General features: G+C 40.0%; 1 protein-coding gene across 6 annotated transcripts in view; it reads left to right on the top strand.

Annotated features, from left to right (window-relative positions):
- The first annotated feature begins 3291 nt into the window (after window positions 1-3291).
- Window positions 3292-16388, top strand: part of PIK3C3 (phosphatidylinositol 3-kinase catalytic subunit type 3) — a 67413-nt gene continuing 54316 nt past the window's right edge. For 4 of the 6 annotated variants that reach the window (XR_010994489.1, XR_010994491.1, XR_010994490.1 and 1 more), the window contains exons 1-6: window positions 3292-3458; window positions 5503-5691; window positions 6193-6336; window positions 8636-8765; window positions 12668-12754; window positions 14732-14827. Coding sequence is in view for 3 of the 6 variants with exons in the window: in XM_068176515.1 (XP_068032616.1) it covers window positions 3391-3458; window positions 5503-5691; window positions 6193-6336; window positions 8636-8765; window positions 12668-12754; window positions 14732-14827 (714 nt within the window). In the remaining 3 variants the exon portion in view is untranslated. The remainder of the gene's footprint in view (window positions 3459-5502; window positions 5692-6192; window positions 6337-8635; window positions 8766-12667; window positions 12755-14731; window positions 14828-16388) is intronic. The other 2 variants (XM_068176516.1, XM_068176514.1) reach the window with 1 other exon arrangement.

The following is a 16388-nucleotide window of genomic DNA, read 5'->3' as shown; positions in this document are numbered from 1 at the left end:
AGATCAGCAACAGGAGAACAGATGTGCTTCATATGAAATGCAACATTTATCCTGCCCTACTTCAAGAGGCCAAAACCAAAAACAAGAGGCCACCACAAAGTGCTCTCATGACGTGCCTTAGGTGTTACATTACAAAACCTTCCCACAGGCAGTAAAACAATCCTTATATTGTATGATCATAGAACCACAGAATGGTTTGGATTGGAGGGGATCTTAAGGATCCTCTAGTTCCCACCTCCTCCTCCTCTGCCATGGGCAGGGATACCTTCCCTGGCTGAAGCACCAGGTTGCTTCAAGCTCCATCCAACCTGGCCTTGAAAATTTCTAGGGACAGGGCAACCAAAACTTATCTGGGAAACCTGAGCCAGCACAGTCTGCTACTACACCAGGCATTTAGAGCTTGAAAACACACACATAAATAATTTAAATAAATATATTTTGGCCACAGGAGTGGTCACTTAAGCTTAGAAGACAGAAGAGATTGACCAGCTGGGATATGGATAGACCACTCTGCAGAGGCTAGATGAAGGGAGGGCAGCTGTGAGTCACATGAACTACGTGACTCAGGGGCAACAGCCCATGGTGGATACTTTCATCATTTAGTACCGATGTTGCTACAAATGGCAAGTGAAGGACACACAGAAGTGACAGCAGAGAGTAAAACAGGAAAATGTCCTCATCCAGCTCTGCATCTGCTCCACAGGGAAAAGCCCCATTTAGCTTCACTGGCTGTAGGTTTGTGGCAGTACACATGCCCATCACCTCCAGCCAGAACTGTGTCACAGCACAAGCAATGGCCCTGGATGTTCATCACTGCCTCTTCCAAGTGCTTCAGGACCCTTCAAGGTGAAAAATACTCTTCCTATCTGCCTCTGTGGCAGTATATGAGAACTTAGAAATCTAAGATTATTAATACCAGAAAGTGGTATAAAGTGACATTTCTGATTGAAATAGCATCTTTCTTCAATTTTATTGTCAAAAACGTCTCTCCTAAACATTTTTCTCTTCTTTTGCCTCACCCAATTTAGTTATATAGTTAGACACACTGGAATCTGAAAAAAAAAAAAAAACAACTTTTTTAATGCATTTTTCAGAGGCCTTCTGTAATTTTTTCCCTTAGCTTTTTCCTTTTCTTTTTTCTCTTTAAACAAAGCTTCAATAATTATCTGAAAGTGTCTATAGTGGTACAAGAGAGTGCAAGATTATTAAACTGATACCACTAATTTTATTAACTGAGAAAGAATCTAATTTTTCCTGACAAAAAAAAAAAACATAGCAAAACAGATACACACATATGAATGTACTTATTATTTGAACACAGAGACATACATTGCTTAGCCTTAAAACAGTGAGATTTGTCTTTTAATCTTTTGCAGGTTTATGTTTTACTTTTTCTTCATATCCAAGGAGAAAAATATGCTTGTTTATTCCTGTTACGGAAAGCAGAGATTTTACCTAAAAAAAACAGATATGGAACCAAAGTAACAAACAAACAGAAGACATCAAAAATTATGAGGCAGGCAACAAATGAATGGCAGCTGCCAAGACTGCTGAAACTGTAAATGTGACCAGAAAGTGAAGAATTAAGATAGAAAAGATGGATAAAAAAATCACCTTTATTGTGCAGAGGAATGTGTTAATTTAATTATACTTATGTTTTGCACTCATGATACATGCCAGCATGGTGGTGCTGGAAAGCAAAGACTTAATTTTAGTGATACAGGTTCTGGGTTATGGACTTCTCCAGTTTCCTATTTGTCTTGGAGAAATAGGAAGGGAATACTTTCTGGTCACAGCACCTGAGGAGGGAAAAAAAATTGTTGAGGTGGAAAAGTCCTTCTCTTTAAAGAAGCGTTGCTTCCCTGCTTTGGCCTCTTCCCTCCTAGCTGCTGATTTGCAGGAGAAAAGGACTAGCTGAGATGTCCTTCCACGTCCACCTGTTAACCCTGTCCTCCTGTGAAAATGGAAGAGAAAACACTGTTTTCAGGTGACAATTACATTTTTTTTTAGTCTGAGCTGTGCTGTGGGAGAGCACCTGTCTGGATGCTTCCTCAGGACCAAAAGTGTTTTAAGTACAGCAAGCTAGAGCAAAATAGCACTTTTTATACTTTTGTTCAGCAGTCCTGAGAAGTTCAGCAGTTGTGGTGGATCATAAAACACAAAAATTCTGTTTGTGAGTGCTGGCTGCTTTACCTACATAGAGAGAATAAGTGTAGGAAAATAGTAATTATATGCACATAGTATCTGTATTTTTGTCACTTAAAGGTGCTAACAATCTGTATTAATTCTCAAAACACTATTTTTTTTTAAAGTCCTATATTATTTTACACTCTTTATGTTGTGGGCAGTTTCTGGATGCCTGTGCCAGATGTAGGATCATTGTGTGACCCCTGCCCTGGGGAAGACCCTTTCCTTGAGCTGAGATTATTTAACTTTTATGAAAACTACTTAATTAACCATAATGGAGGGGCTTTGCTGGAAAAGTTATTAACTCTGAACTTCTATGTATAAATAATGGCATAGTTGGATGGAGCTCTGAGCTCCGGGGGCAGCCCTGGTCTAGGGGACGGACACCTGGGAAGGTGTCCCTGCCCATGGCAGGAGGTTGGAAATAAAGGAGCTTTAATTCCCCTTCTAAGCCAGACCATTCTATAAGGGTCCAAAGGAGGCTATGAGGATCGTGAAAGGTCTGGAAGTGAAGCCTTAAGAGCAGTAGCAGAGATCACTTGGTTTGTCAGGCCTGGAGGAGATTGAGGGGACACCTCATTGCGGTCTTCGAGATCCTCACGAGGGGAAGAGGAGGGGCGAGTACTGATCTCTTCATTCTTGCGACCAGCAATAGGATCTGAAGGAATGGCCTGAGGCTGACTCAGGTGAGGTTGGATTTCAGGAACAGGTTTTTATCCCAGAGGGTGGCTAGGCACTGGATCAGACCGCCCAGGGATGTGGTTACAACACCAAACCTGTGTGAGTTTAAGAAGCCCATGGGCAGCCCTCAGACACGCGGCTCCTACCATGTAGTTAGGGCATCCTGTGCAGGGCCAGGAGCTGGACTCGATGATCCCCGTGGGTCCCTTCAGGATACTCCGTGATTCTGTGAGGCTGCCGCCGCGCTCCAGCCCTCTCCGCCCTCCAGCGGCACCCCGCCCCCCGCGCCGCCGCCGCCATGTCGCGCGCCGCGCGCACACGGCGCTGGGCGGGGCGGGGCGGGGGGGGCGGGGGCGGCCGCGGGCCGGCGGCCATTTTAGTCAAGGGCCGGCACCGCTCCTTCCTCCCTTACTCAAGATGGCGGCGGCGGCGCATGCCCGGAGAGCGGCCGGGGAGGCCGGTGCTGCTGCCCGCGGGCGCTGAGGGGGCAGGCGGGGATCGGCAGAGGCGGCAGCGGCGGCCATGGGCAAGACCGAGAGGCTTTATTATGTTTACAGCTGCGACCTGGACATCAACGTGCAGCTGAAGATGTGAGTGAGCGGCGTCGGGACTCAGAGGGAAGCGGTGGCTGCCGCCTTGGGGGGGGTACCGGGCCGCCCGCAGCTCCGCGGGGTGCGCTGGTGCCGCAGCCCGGCGGTGCCCGGGCACAGGCAGTGCTGGCTCAGCTCCGGGTGCTGGCTCAGCTCCCTGCCAGCGTCCCGGCCCGCGGGGAGGCGACGGGTCGGGCTGGAGCCGTGCTGCGAACGCGTGTCAGATGTGCCGTGTCCTCAGGTGCTCCAAGGCAGCGATTGTCTGTGCAGGCTCCCATGGCCTCTCACCTGTCATAGAATCACAGATTGGTTTGCGTTGCAAGGGACCTTTAAAGCATATCCTGTAACACCGCCTGCCGTAGACAGGGACACGTTCCACTCTCCCAGGTTGGTCCCAGCCCCGTCCAGCCTGGCCTTTGATGCTCCCAGGGATGGGGCAGCTACAGCTGCTCTGAGCAACCTGTGCCAGGGCATTACCACTGTCACAGTAAAGAATTAGTTTCTAATTAGTCTAAATCTGCTCTGTCTGAAGCCGTCTCCCCTGCCCTGTCGCTACATGCTTCTGTAAATAGTCTTGCCTGTTCTTTCCTGTAAGTTCCCTTCAGGATTTGGAGGGCCACCAGTGTGTCACAGCTCACTCCTGAGTGTTAAGGGAAGGAGATAAACTGGTGATGCTCTTGCTGCTTGTTTCCATGCTCCTGTGAAAGCATGGTGGTCTTAGTGGGGTGTTTTACTGTAGCAAGATCCAGGTACTGCAGCATGTAAATATATTCCTACCTGAGCACATGGAAGCACTTTTGTTGAAGCTGGAGTTTCCACACAGTGATGTAATTTTTGGTTTGTTTTTTAAGTTACTTTTCTTCATCACAGCAATGAGAAGTTTTAGAAGTAGGAGAGATGTGGCTGACTTTCAAATGCAATGTACCCAACGGTGGAATATTAGAGTATCTTGCACTTTTCTGGCAAACTAACTTGGAGAAGCTTGTTAAGGGTTGTTTAATTTCTGAACAGGTTATGATAGTGGAATGTGGCCCTGCTCATGACAGGGATTGGTACTGGATGATCTTTAAGGTCCCTGCCAGCCCACACTGTTCTGTGCCATTGGGAGTCAGATTCATGTGACCTCTTTGATAGTTCATTCCACCAAACAAAATTAAAACTGGCAGTTTTTTTTTTTTTGTTTTTGTTTTAGCACATAGAAGTGTGTGTCATCCTTAGAATGTGCAGTGCCAGTTCCATGCAAGTAACTTGTTAATTTACTCTGAAATGGTTTTGTGGAAACAAATAGATTTTTGTTTGGTGGAGGATTGATCTTACATGTTTTCCCATCACCATCACCTCATTTTTTTTTTTTTTTTTGTTTTAACTTGTACATCCACAGACAGATATCTAATATGCATGTGCATATTTAATGTGCATGACTGTTTTAATTGTGGTATAGCTGGAGTCTGAGATTTCCTATTAATAGTAACATTGTGCAAAGTGCTGCAAGGCTTTCACCAAATTTTATTTGAAGTGAACTTTGTTTTTTGTGGATTTGAGAGATGCTTGACTTCCAAAACCAGTCCTACGTTTCATAGATCTTAAAAATTTACTTACCATAGTTGTTTTGGGTTTTAGTTTTCCAATAGTGTTTGGAGCACATGCAATCTCATGTTTGTTTTGTCTGTTTCAATAACAGCAGCATATGTCTTCTCATTTGTTGTTGCCCTACTTAAGGTCTGTATGATAATCCACGGGTTGTACTAGAAGTTACCTCAGTTTAAAAGACAAACAAGTAATTCTTGCCTTCCCTGCTCTTCCCCTTATCCCTGCCTAAATCAGTACAGCAGTACATTCCGTGTTTGCTCGGCATTTCACATCCTGAGTTCCTCTCTGGTGTTTGGATTTCACTACAAGCAGTAATGCAAAGTGAAAATAGCCTCAATACTGGGTGATCTAAATATAAGCTTTGGAAATGCGATAGGATTTTACTATGGATGGAATAAGTTACACTTTACTTATGTTTTCTTCTTTTCCTCCTCCTCTGCCCTCTCCTCCTTAGAGGAAGTCTGGAAGGGAAAAGAGAACAGAAAAGCTACAAAGCTGTCCTAGAAGATCCAATGCTGAAGTTCTCAGGACTGTACCAAGAGACTTGCTCTGACTTGTATGTAACTTGTCAGGTGTTTGCAGAGGGGAAGCCGCTTGCTCTTCCAGTTAGAACTTCCTACAAGGCTTTTAGCACTAGATGGAAGTAAGTGTCTTGCCTTTTATTTCATATTCTTCCTAGTTAGTGGGGCCATCAAGTGTTTGTTTCTGTCAGAAAGATTTGTTTTCTGTTCTCTTCTACAAAATGGCTTATGTTTCTTCAAGTGTCCATGTAGTTAGTGTTATCCATCCAGCTCAAAAGCAAGCTTTTTTGTGTAAAGGGTAAGTGATAAAATGCTACATGTGTGCTTGGGCATGTATTGCTACTTTAAGTAACTTTTGGGGCCTGAAATGATACATTTTCATGCTGCTGGCTGACAGCCTGATCCTTGCTACTCAGTCATCAAGCCAGAATACTTTTCTTTTGTTCTGTAGCCTTTTAGTCATGTTCCAGTCAGGTGTTTGAATGGTCAAAGCCCACAGGAAAATAGTCCATTTGCCCTAAGAAATTTTTATTCTGAGGAGAATCTGGGTTGTATTACTCTCTCTAATAGAGAGTAACTTGAATTGTAAAGCTTTATGACTAATAAATTGTGTTTCTCTTCAGCTGGAATGAGTGGCTGAAGCTGCCTGTGAAGTATCCAGACTTGCCTCGAAATGCTCAGGTGGCTCTGACCATCTGGGATGTGTATGGACCTGGTAAAGCCGTTCCTGTGGGAGGAACAACGGTCTCGCTCTTTGGAAAATATGGGTATACTGCTTTTTATTCTTTGGTGCACATTTAAAACCCACCTGTGAATAGTAATGCAGGATGGGTTATGAGAGAGAAGTTTTTAAATATTTTCTAAACTAGGTTAACAGTTCCATGTTTGAAAAATCAGACACAAAGGTGATTTGCTCCTGATTATTTCTGAGTGAGTATAATTTCACATTTGCTGCAGTATTGTATAAAAGAAGTCTTCTGTATGATACCTTTTTTCTTTTTTTTTATGATCTGCAAGCTTGGATTTTAAGATGGCAAGTGCTGAAATCACGTCTACAGCCTTATACTGCATGGATGCCATTACTGATTACTTAAAAAAAATTGTTTAATTGGCTTGCAATTAGGCTGTGAATGCACTGTTATTTTTAGGGAGTAAAATGTCACTCAGTAAAGCAGCACTCTTCAAAGTTAATATGCTATGATCCAATAGAAGGTATGTTCAGTAAATTTGTGGATGGTAAGACTAAGGTGGGAAGGATTACAATAATAATCTATGTGGTGAATAATACTTCGAAAGAATCTTGCCTAAGTGAAAAGGAGACTGAAAAAACAGGTTGTGGTCTAAGGAAGATTAAGAGGCACAGGTACTTTTTTGCAATTGATTATTATCGCATACAGAGTGGGGAGCAGCTGCCCAGGAAAAGAGAGGAACAGACTTGTATTTTAGAGTGAATCTTAAATTTTGTGTGGTTCAGCATCACGGTGCTCTTGTAAAATGTGCGAACAACATTGACTATATAAATGGTTTACAAATATATGCATAAGAGACACTTCTGCACCATTTTCTTTTCTTATCCTTTCCTTTTCCACTCAGATGGGGTGTATTCTGTTCTTTCTAACCAGCTTCAGTCAAATTTCAGACTACTGGGAGTCTGTATCATTGAATGTATAGCAAATAGGTGTGATAGAGGAAGCGTTATGCCTAGTCAGGCTGAAAAAAAAGAATGTAGGAACATTTTTCTAGTATGTATATACTGCTGGTAAATGAGGAGAAATAGCCTGTTTTGTCTTGCCAGTGGATGAGAAGTAATAAGGTTAGACTGAAGTGCAGGAAAAGTTTAGATTATCGTTAGGAAAGCTGCTCTAATGATGCTAGAATGCACAAAGGGACTGTAGAGAGAGATTGTATCTCTCTCATTGAGGATACTGCTTTAACAAAAAAGGATGACATTGCCTTAAGGCAAAAAATTGAACCTGATCAATTGGACTGTGCCCCAAAGACGGCTGGTAGCTGTTAAGGCATTAAAGCACAGTACCTGGAAAAAGATAAAAATAAATTTCATTTATAAGTCTTACTTCCAGCATGTGGAACTTGGATGAAGTAGATTGAGATAAACCAACAAAATATTTTTGAGTTTTGTAGCTTTTAAAAGAAAACACTTGTAATAATACTTCATGAAGTGATGTGTAAATTAAAGGTCAGATGGTCTTTCTAGTTGTTATTTCTCATTTTTAATGGTCCGCTTTTTAAAATGTTCTTGTCAGTTGTATTTACCTGAAGTTTTTAGAGTTAAATGATCAGCTCTTATTTGCAAAGGTAATGAATACACTTGATTTCTTGGGGTATTTTTTATGGGTGGATCAGCACAAATGTGCAAGGTAAGCAGGGTTTTGCAGGGAAAAGATGTGGTCAGTTACCCTGCAAAGTTCTGTTCACTGCACACTTTCAATTACTAATTCAATTTCAAGCATTGGTGGAGAAAGTGGTGTGTGGAGAGTTGTGGCATTTTTTTCATGGTGGGTTTTTTTTTTTTTTTTTTTTTTTTTTTTTTTTTTTTTTGTTTTGGGTTTTGTTTTGTTTTTTGTTTTTTTTTTTTTTTTTGGCAGCTCAGGATTCTGCTTTATAGCCGTTGACCTTCAAATGCAACTTAGGTAGTTTTTTAGTTGATTTTTTTCATACTGGCCGACCTAGGGTTACTGTTATAATTTGCAAGTCAAGAGGAATACTTTCTGCTTAATTACAAATAATAAAACTATGAAAGTTGAGCTTTCTCCTCAGTTTGTGTTTGTACCACCCGACTGGCTTTGGGAATTACCCATTTTTCTTCCACTTTCCAAATAAGTTATCTCTGACTTCACGATTTTCTTCTAAACTCCATGTGCCAGTAAAATAAAGGTTGTAGGGAACACAAGGTGCAAGGCACTTAGGCAGTAGAGTTCAATTATGCAATTTTGTAGTTTTGGCAAAGGAAGCAAGTTCATTTTCTTGCAGCTGCTGCTCAACTTTGATTCCTGACAGCTGTATTATTTTGAATTTACTGAAGTGATTCTTCATTTCTCCATGCAGTATGTTTCGACAAGGAATGCATGACTTGAAAGTCTGGCCCAATGTAGAAGCTGATGGCTCCGAGCCCACCAAAACTCCTGGGAGAACCAGCAGTACAGTCTCTGAAGATCAAATGAGCCGCTTGGCAAAGGTAATGGAATAGCAAGTAACCTTTAAAATGTATGTGACAAGCATGCACTTCACTGGAGAGAAATGAAGACAGCTTCCAGTGCTGTTTTCTCACGTGATAGCTTTCTTCCTTTGGTTATTTAGGTGTTCCACAGGATTTATACAAAGGAGTAAAGCAGATCATGTTTAATTGCTTCTGAAGTGTTTTTTTAAAAAACCTTCTATTACACATAGCATTCTGTTGGAACAACTTAAGAGCTGAATTTTTCGGTAAAGAATGGAAACATGAATATGCCTTGAAGATGCTTAAAGTCAACATTCTAACAGGTTTAATAGGAGCCTCTCCTAACAGTGACTCCTGAGGACAGTCAGGTTTCTTTCAAAAGGCATCCATTATCTTTGAGACTGTCTGGCGCAGTGTTCAGAAGTGTGTGTCATGCCTGTACATTAGAAAGAACTTGAATAGAACTGCAGAAATTAACCAAAGTTTCTTTAATTTTAGCTCACAAATATGTATTTTAGTATTTTTACCTGCCAGTTTTTGATGGCAGAGTATATTCTTGCCATCAAAACTACTGCAATTGGTCAGAGTGTGTTAGTTACTGGGCTATTTTACTAGATAATCTCTGACTATTCAGGTAAGCTTACCCCAAGCCTTCCAAACTGCTCAGTCCGCTTATTCAGTGAGTTTTCTTCTTAATCTTGGTCTCCTAGGTTTTATGCAGACCTTTGTGGGACTCCCAATGAAAGATAGAACCATTTTCTCATCTAGAGATTATGACAGTGATAAACTAGCTTTCATTTAAGGGTCTCTGTTTTATTAGTGTAGTTTGCACTGAATTTATAATGGAAAGCTCATTAAAGCCAGTGGTGCCCCATTTCTTAATCATAGTAGAATAAATGCCCTCTGGCCTAAGGAATCTCTGTAGAGAGGCACTAAATACCGAGTCTAATTGCCAGTTCATCACATGGTTATGTACTGGATTCCGTGGGTTTCTGAGAAAGGCTTTGAGAGTGTAGGCCATGCCTTTCATGTTAGTTCTGTTGTGCAGATATTACCATTCACTCTCTCTAGCTCAAAAAGCACAAATAAAGTAGCATACTTCAGTCTTAAATAGCTCATTCTGTTTTATCCTGTTGTTTTGGCATTTGGAAGATGATGGCCCACAGCCTCTGAGGAATAGGAGGGAATTCTTCACATCCTATATGAGAGTTGTAGTTAATGGCTAATAGAAAGCTAATAACATCACTGCCCCCATTCTTTTCTTCTGATAGCTGTGTTGGGAGATGCTAATTTCTGAAAGAGGAGCGTTTTCACAGATATTTTGTTGTAGTCCTTTTTATAAAACAATTTTTCCATCAGTTGCTAGGGAAATTAGGGTTTCTGGGTAGTGTGTATATGGAAGCTTTCATTTGCACAGCTGTTTACATAGCAGAGGAGGTTCTTGTGATGTGTCACTCCTAAATAGCCATTGTTCAAACATACTCAGCTTCAGTTCTTCTGTGACTTATTCATCAGTTTCTGAATGCCTTCTCATGCTACTTTGTGTGAAGGTATATTTAAATATAGGTAAAAGGCCTAGGACTCAGGTACACACATGGCAAGTTTGTGTGGGCTTTGTTGTTCTTGGTTTGTTTTTTTTTTCTGTTTATTGAACAGACTTGTCCAGTATTGTGCTATTGATTGATATCTGGTACCAGAGCCCAAACTAGAATCTTCCAGATAACAGCTAACTTTGGAGAGCTTATGAAGGATCTTTTCTCCATCTAGAAGATAGCTCCTTTCTTCACATGCTTCTGAGTTTGTCTGTATGTGTTTTTTCTTGTCACATGGAATTTGTATAAAACCAGTGACTAGGTGGTCAAGGAGTTTTACGTTACTTTAAATAATAGATACTGTGGCAAGTCTCCCCTTTCATGTTGAGGTGCCATATGGTTGTGCTCTCACAAAACACATGAATGTTGCTAGTAAAACTGCTACTGATGAAAAAAAAAACATGGCATTGCATTCCGGAGGCATTGTGAATGCAGCTTTTTTGTGTTCTAAGGAATATTAATGGGAAGAGTATTTTAGCATTCACAAACATGAGTGGACATCAAGAGGTTTCTCCCATGAGTGGTGTGTTAATTTATTCTACTTAAAGTACTCTTAAATTATTTTTGATCCATTAATTTCTCTCACACCTTCTGCTGGCTGAATGAAATTAGATAATAATAATATTGAGATACTATCTAAAGGGATGTATCTTACTTAGTGGCAAATAATGAATGCTTCTTTCCCTGAAGGGGATACTAGCTTCTCTCTTATTTAAACTGTGAATATTAATTAAAGACAACAGTTCTTCTTGTATATCTATATGCTCACAGATCTTCCAGGTCTTGTATGCAGACCTAATTAATTGTTGTATTACAACTTTTTTCCTCTATAAGGAAGGTTTTAAGGTTTAAAATATTAATCATTTTCTTCTGAAACACACAAAATAACTTTCATTTTCTTTATTCTCTAGTGAAGTGAACAACAAAATGAACTAAGAATTTGTGAAAATTTTTTTTTTCTCCAAGACTTTGATTACAGAAGCTTTAGCCCAACATACTTGTGCCTGTACTGTTAAGACATCAGTTTAGTGAGGATTTGAGAGAGAATAATGAAATAGTAAAATCGGTGCACTCTTCACTTCTCTATCTTCATAGTGACTTTTACTTTTAGTGTCCCTCTAGTGTTGAGCTATGGAAGGTCTAGTGCACATATCTGACAGATTGTGCAACCTGGACATCTCCCAGTGTATCCCAAGTCTTAAATCTTCTGTGGTGCTTTTCTGTACTAATACCATCTCCAGTTCTATGTGGAAGTAGCAGGCTGCTGTTGTGTTCTCCTGCATCCAGCACCTTCATTCCTGTTGTCCTAGGTCTCTGTATTACCTGTCCCTTAGGGCAAGAAATGACAGTCTGTGCCACTGTATGGCCTGTTGACATCCAGATGCTCATGGGCGGGCTGGCTGACCACAGAACAAAGTTAATGAAATAATGGTTATAACCTTTCCCCTAATAAGAATAATTTTGAGGGGTCTATTTGCTAGCCATTTTCTAGACAGATACTAATTTCTTTGAGAGATGAAGGAAGTTCATGTCTTCTAGTCCCTTTGCACCTCTTGCATTCTGCAATAATTACTGAATTTTTTGAAGAACAGTTGTTATTTCTTAGCAGCTGAAAAGACAATCTTCATATTTGAGTGGTCTTCTCTGGATGTTTCATAAAAAATTGTGTTGGTGTATCTAAAACTACAAGTAGTATGCTCTCATCTTGTCTTCCATTCTTAAGGAGTCCTTTAAACAACTTTCTTGCTATTGCTACAGCAGTTTGTAAACATAGTAATAAAACTTGTGCTAGTTATCAGATGACTAAAGGAGAAAGCAAGCTGTCTATGACTTCCTCTAAGATCTTCAGTTGACCCAGTTATAGTCCCAGTATGGAAAGAGCCTTTCCTGTTTAGGAAAGGCTGACATGGCCAAAATTATTCAGTATGGATAGTTTTAATAAACACTTTCTTTTTGTTTGGCTTGGTGAGTTTTAGTATATGAAACATACTAATACAAAAAATGGGATGTCTTTTTTACGTGACTTTAGTTAAGAAACAAGTTCCTGGTTTTGCTGTGTTAAAAATGCAAAGGTGATATGTTTGGATAATTATTATGGTCTTTGCTGGGATTGGTATTTTAGATAGTAGACTTATTTTTATGGTATGGTTTGGCTGTTTACAAGGTGTGTACTATGTCACTATGTGTATGCTATACAAGGTGAATACAGTTTTTTCAGGTCCTGTATTTCTTTCATCTGATTTCACATTAGTATCTCTGTTATAACTTTGTTGTTCTTTTTCTTGCTCTGAGCAATTTAAATGTTATCATTGTGGTTTTTTCATGCAGCTCACCAAGTCTCATCGGCAAGGTCACATGGTGAAAGTGGATTGGCTGGACAGACTCACCTTTAGAGAAATAGAAATGATCAATGAGGTAAGTCATTGTAGGGTCAGGTTTGGAATTTTGGGGGGTTTTATCATGCTAATATGATTCTTCACTTCTTTAGGAGACTTAGCTTTTAACTGCTTGGTTTTATTTCCTTCAACTGCCAGTGCAAATGGTAAAGGAAAAAGTAATTATTTGGAAGCTTAAAGTTGATTTTACTTTAGCAATAATGAGAATCACAGAATAGATTGGTTTGGAAGGGACCTTTAAAGGCCATCTAGTCCAACCCCTCTGCAATGAGCAGGGACATCTTCAATTGGATCCGGATACTCTGGGCCCTGTCCAGGCTGACCTTGAATGTTTTTGGGGATGAGGTTTCTACCGTCTCTCTGGACAACCTGTGCCAGGGCCTCAGCACTCTCACAGTAGTCTTCTCAATCCATGCCCTTGTCTAAAGTCCCTCTCCAGGTCTCCTTTAGGCACTAGAAGGGCCTCGGCCCTGGAGCCTCCTCCAGGCTGAAGAACCCCAGTTCTCCCATCCTGTCTCAAAAGCAAAGGTACTCCAGCCCTTGGGGCATCTTAGTGGCCTCCTGGACTCCCTCCATCAGGTCCATATCTTTTTTGTCTTCAGGTGGATGCAGCTCTGCAGGTGGAGTCTCACAGCACAGAGGGGCAGAGTCCCCTCCCGTGACCTGCTGCCCACCCTGCTGAGGAGCACCTCAGCACAGAGGTGGTTTTGGGGCAGCCAGTGCACATGGCCAGCTTATGTCCAGCACTTCATCCATCACAGTACACAGCTGTCTTAGCTGTTTTCAGCTTCAAGTGAACTTGATCACAGAAGACAGGCTTTGTTAATAATTTGGAACAGCTTGGAACAAACACTTAGGCGTGACTAACTTAGCTCTAGGATTTTAGGTTGTGATGGGGAGCTTTTTAGACATTTGACCTGTTCCTTGGCTTCAGACCTGTTCAACTTTATTTTTTTTTAAACTTTGGATGCAGATAATGCATTTGTAGTTTTGAAGGAATATTTTTAAAAAATAAAATAATCTGGTAGTTTAATTCCTAAATGAGATTTTAACCCTCATTGATCAAAATCAGCTCAAACTGTTTAATTTGTTATACTTGTCTTGCACCAAAGAACTCTGTTTTTTCCTGTGTCCTGAGATTTTTGTTATCTTATTGATAAATGGAGCTTTGGAAGTCAGATTCGTTTTTCACCTAAAATCTGTGGTTTTATAAATATATCAGTGTTTTTTAGAAATTAGCCTACCTTTTTTTTATCCCATTTTTTTCCTTTAGTTTTTTTCTTCTTTGATGGCAGTGAAAGTACAGTGAAATAAAAGTTTTTAGACCTGTGCTTTAAACAGAGAACCACTTTGTCTGTGGTGGAAAGTGAAGCCATTATGAATGCATTAAATGAACTGAAATTACTCATTGTTAAACTTCTTTCTTGTTTCTCACCCAGATTTTATAGTTCTAGGCACTTTCTCTAGGTAAAGCATTTAAAAAATGCACACATGAGCAAATCTTCCACTGAAGATGAGTAAGCTGCAAATCTAATCTTGTAGTCCAAGTTTATTCTGTCTTTTTTATGGTGTTGGTTTAAAAAATTATTTGCTTTTTCTATATCTTCTGTTTTTTCCTTTGATGTGCATAATTATGGGTAATGATTTAGACAAAAAAAGCAAACAGCAACTACCCACTGGTCATCTGATTATTCTGCCTTGCATTTTTTATACCTTTAGCCCACAGCTGGAAGCTGCTGTTGAAAACAGGTTTTCATCTGTTAAGTGTGAATATATATATCATGAAGTGGGAATGTGAAGTAGTAAGAATGTCAGGAAGGAGGTGATATGGTCTCAAGTAGTTCTATGAAATGATTAACTAAATAATTGCTGCAACAGCTGATAACCTAATTAATCAGTTACAGCACAAAGGAAGTAGGGTAATTGCTGTACTGAGAATGCTGAAAATTGATGCCCTGCAAAAAATGATACACATCTGTGGTGGCTTTTTCCTCAGAGGGAGAAACGAAGCTCCAATTTTATGTACCTGATGATTGAATTCCGTTGCGTCAAGTGCGATGATAAAGAATATGGAATAGTTTACTACGAAAAGGTATGTGCCCTGCAGGCTTTATGGTTGTCTTTAAAAAGCAGCATATGCACCTAAAATGAATGGGTTTTTCTGCTGAGATGAAATATTCTGCTGCAGTAGAGCAGCAGACAGCTGTCAGTGCAACTGTTTATGTACATACAAATCAAATAGTATAGATGCAACATGATTGCAGATGTCAGTCATTTGTGTAATAGAGTTCAAGATTACAGAATTTAACAAGTGTGAGTGATTAAAAACTTTCTGATTTATAGTTCTTTAAGTCATCCAGCAGTACTTTTCGAGTAGCTGTATGTAAAATTATGACTTAGATCTGGAGGATATATACCTGTATTGAGTGGTAACTTTATAGAAGTTGAGTTATTAAAATTTTGCACAGGAGCTCTGCTGGTGAATATTTTCTGTAAAATGAACAAATATAGAAGTTCAGTCTTCGGTACTGAAAATGCTGTGGTGTAATTAAGTAAAAGACTTCTAGATTGGAAGTTCTTGCATCTTTCCTTGCTGTTTATGAAACAGATCTGCAAAGCAATGCCTTCAGTATTTTTCTAAAGTCAAAATTTAATGGGATGAAGCATTGACAGTGAGCTTATCAGACATCAGTGTGGTATTGGAAGGCATTATCACTCTATGTATTGTGGAAAGACCCACTGAGATGGAAAAAGCAGTGTTTCTGCAATCTGGTTTCAAATAAAATTGTCTCTTAGATTTTTCACCGTGTTTAGATTCCTAAGAAGTCAGAAAGTTACTGAATAATTCAGCTTTGTTGGAAAGAGATAGAAGATAGGAAAAAAGCCTGTAGTGCTCTTGAGACCAGCGGCACTAACTTTAAGCAGAATTTATTCTGAGAATTTTGAAAAGCTTAATTCATTACACAAAATGTTAACATAATGGAAAATGGCTTACGAGTATTTTGGTGTATGTGGCTATTACTGGTTGGCCTGGCTTGAAAGAGCTGTGATCTAACTTAAAATTCTTGAAGAAGGCAGTGAAAAATACAGTAATAGATAGCAAAAAGCAGGATTAGGGAAAAAAAAAAAAGAGAAAACCGGTCAGAATCTGCTTCAACTATTTGATACAGTGACAGTTAAGACTTGGAGTGTTTTGGCTTTCAGGAGTATTTTCTGAGGGCAGTGTTTGGTTGGAGATTTTTGGTGGGTTTTGTGGTAGGGGACAGTTGATTTGATTTTCTTTTTGTGACTTTGTTTTTCTTTTACTTTAGTTTCTTGGTGAATTTTGGTAAAATGGATGAAAGTGGGTCTTACGCAGCTGTCTAGGTTAGCTGTTTAGCATTTCTTTTTGGGGACTGTAGTTGACAGTGAGACCTCTCCGCACGTTTCAAACCTTTTTGCCTTTAGAATAGCTTTTTTCACAGTGCTTCTGTATACTTATCCTAGAACTAGCAATTATAAAGGACTGTGCTGTTGCAAAACTATCTTGTGTTACAAATCACAATGCAACCTACAATGTGTCAGATTTCCCCAGGAACAAAATAACATTACTTACTTCTGTGGAAATAAAGGAAATACTTGTCTGGAGAGCGTAACAGAATATTATCAAAATA

This window comes from Anomalospiza imberbis, chromosome Z, assembly GCF_031753505.1.
Source record: "Anomalospiza imberbis isolate Cuckoo-Finch-1a 21T00152 chromosome Z, ASM3175350v1, whole genome shotgun sequence".
In the NCBI taxonomy this organism is placed as follows: Eukaryota; Metazoa; Chordata; class Aves; order Passeriformes; family Viduidae; genus Anomalospiza; species Anomalospiza imberbis.
Note: the sequence above shows the minus strand (reverse complement) of the source record. Positions and strands in the feature narration are given on the sequence as shown.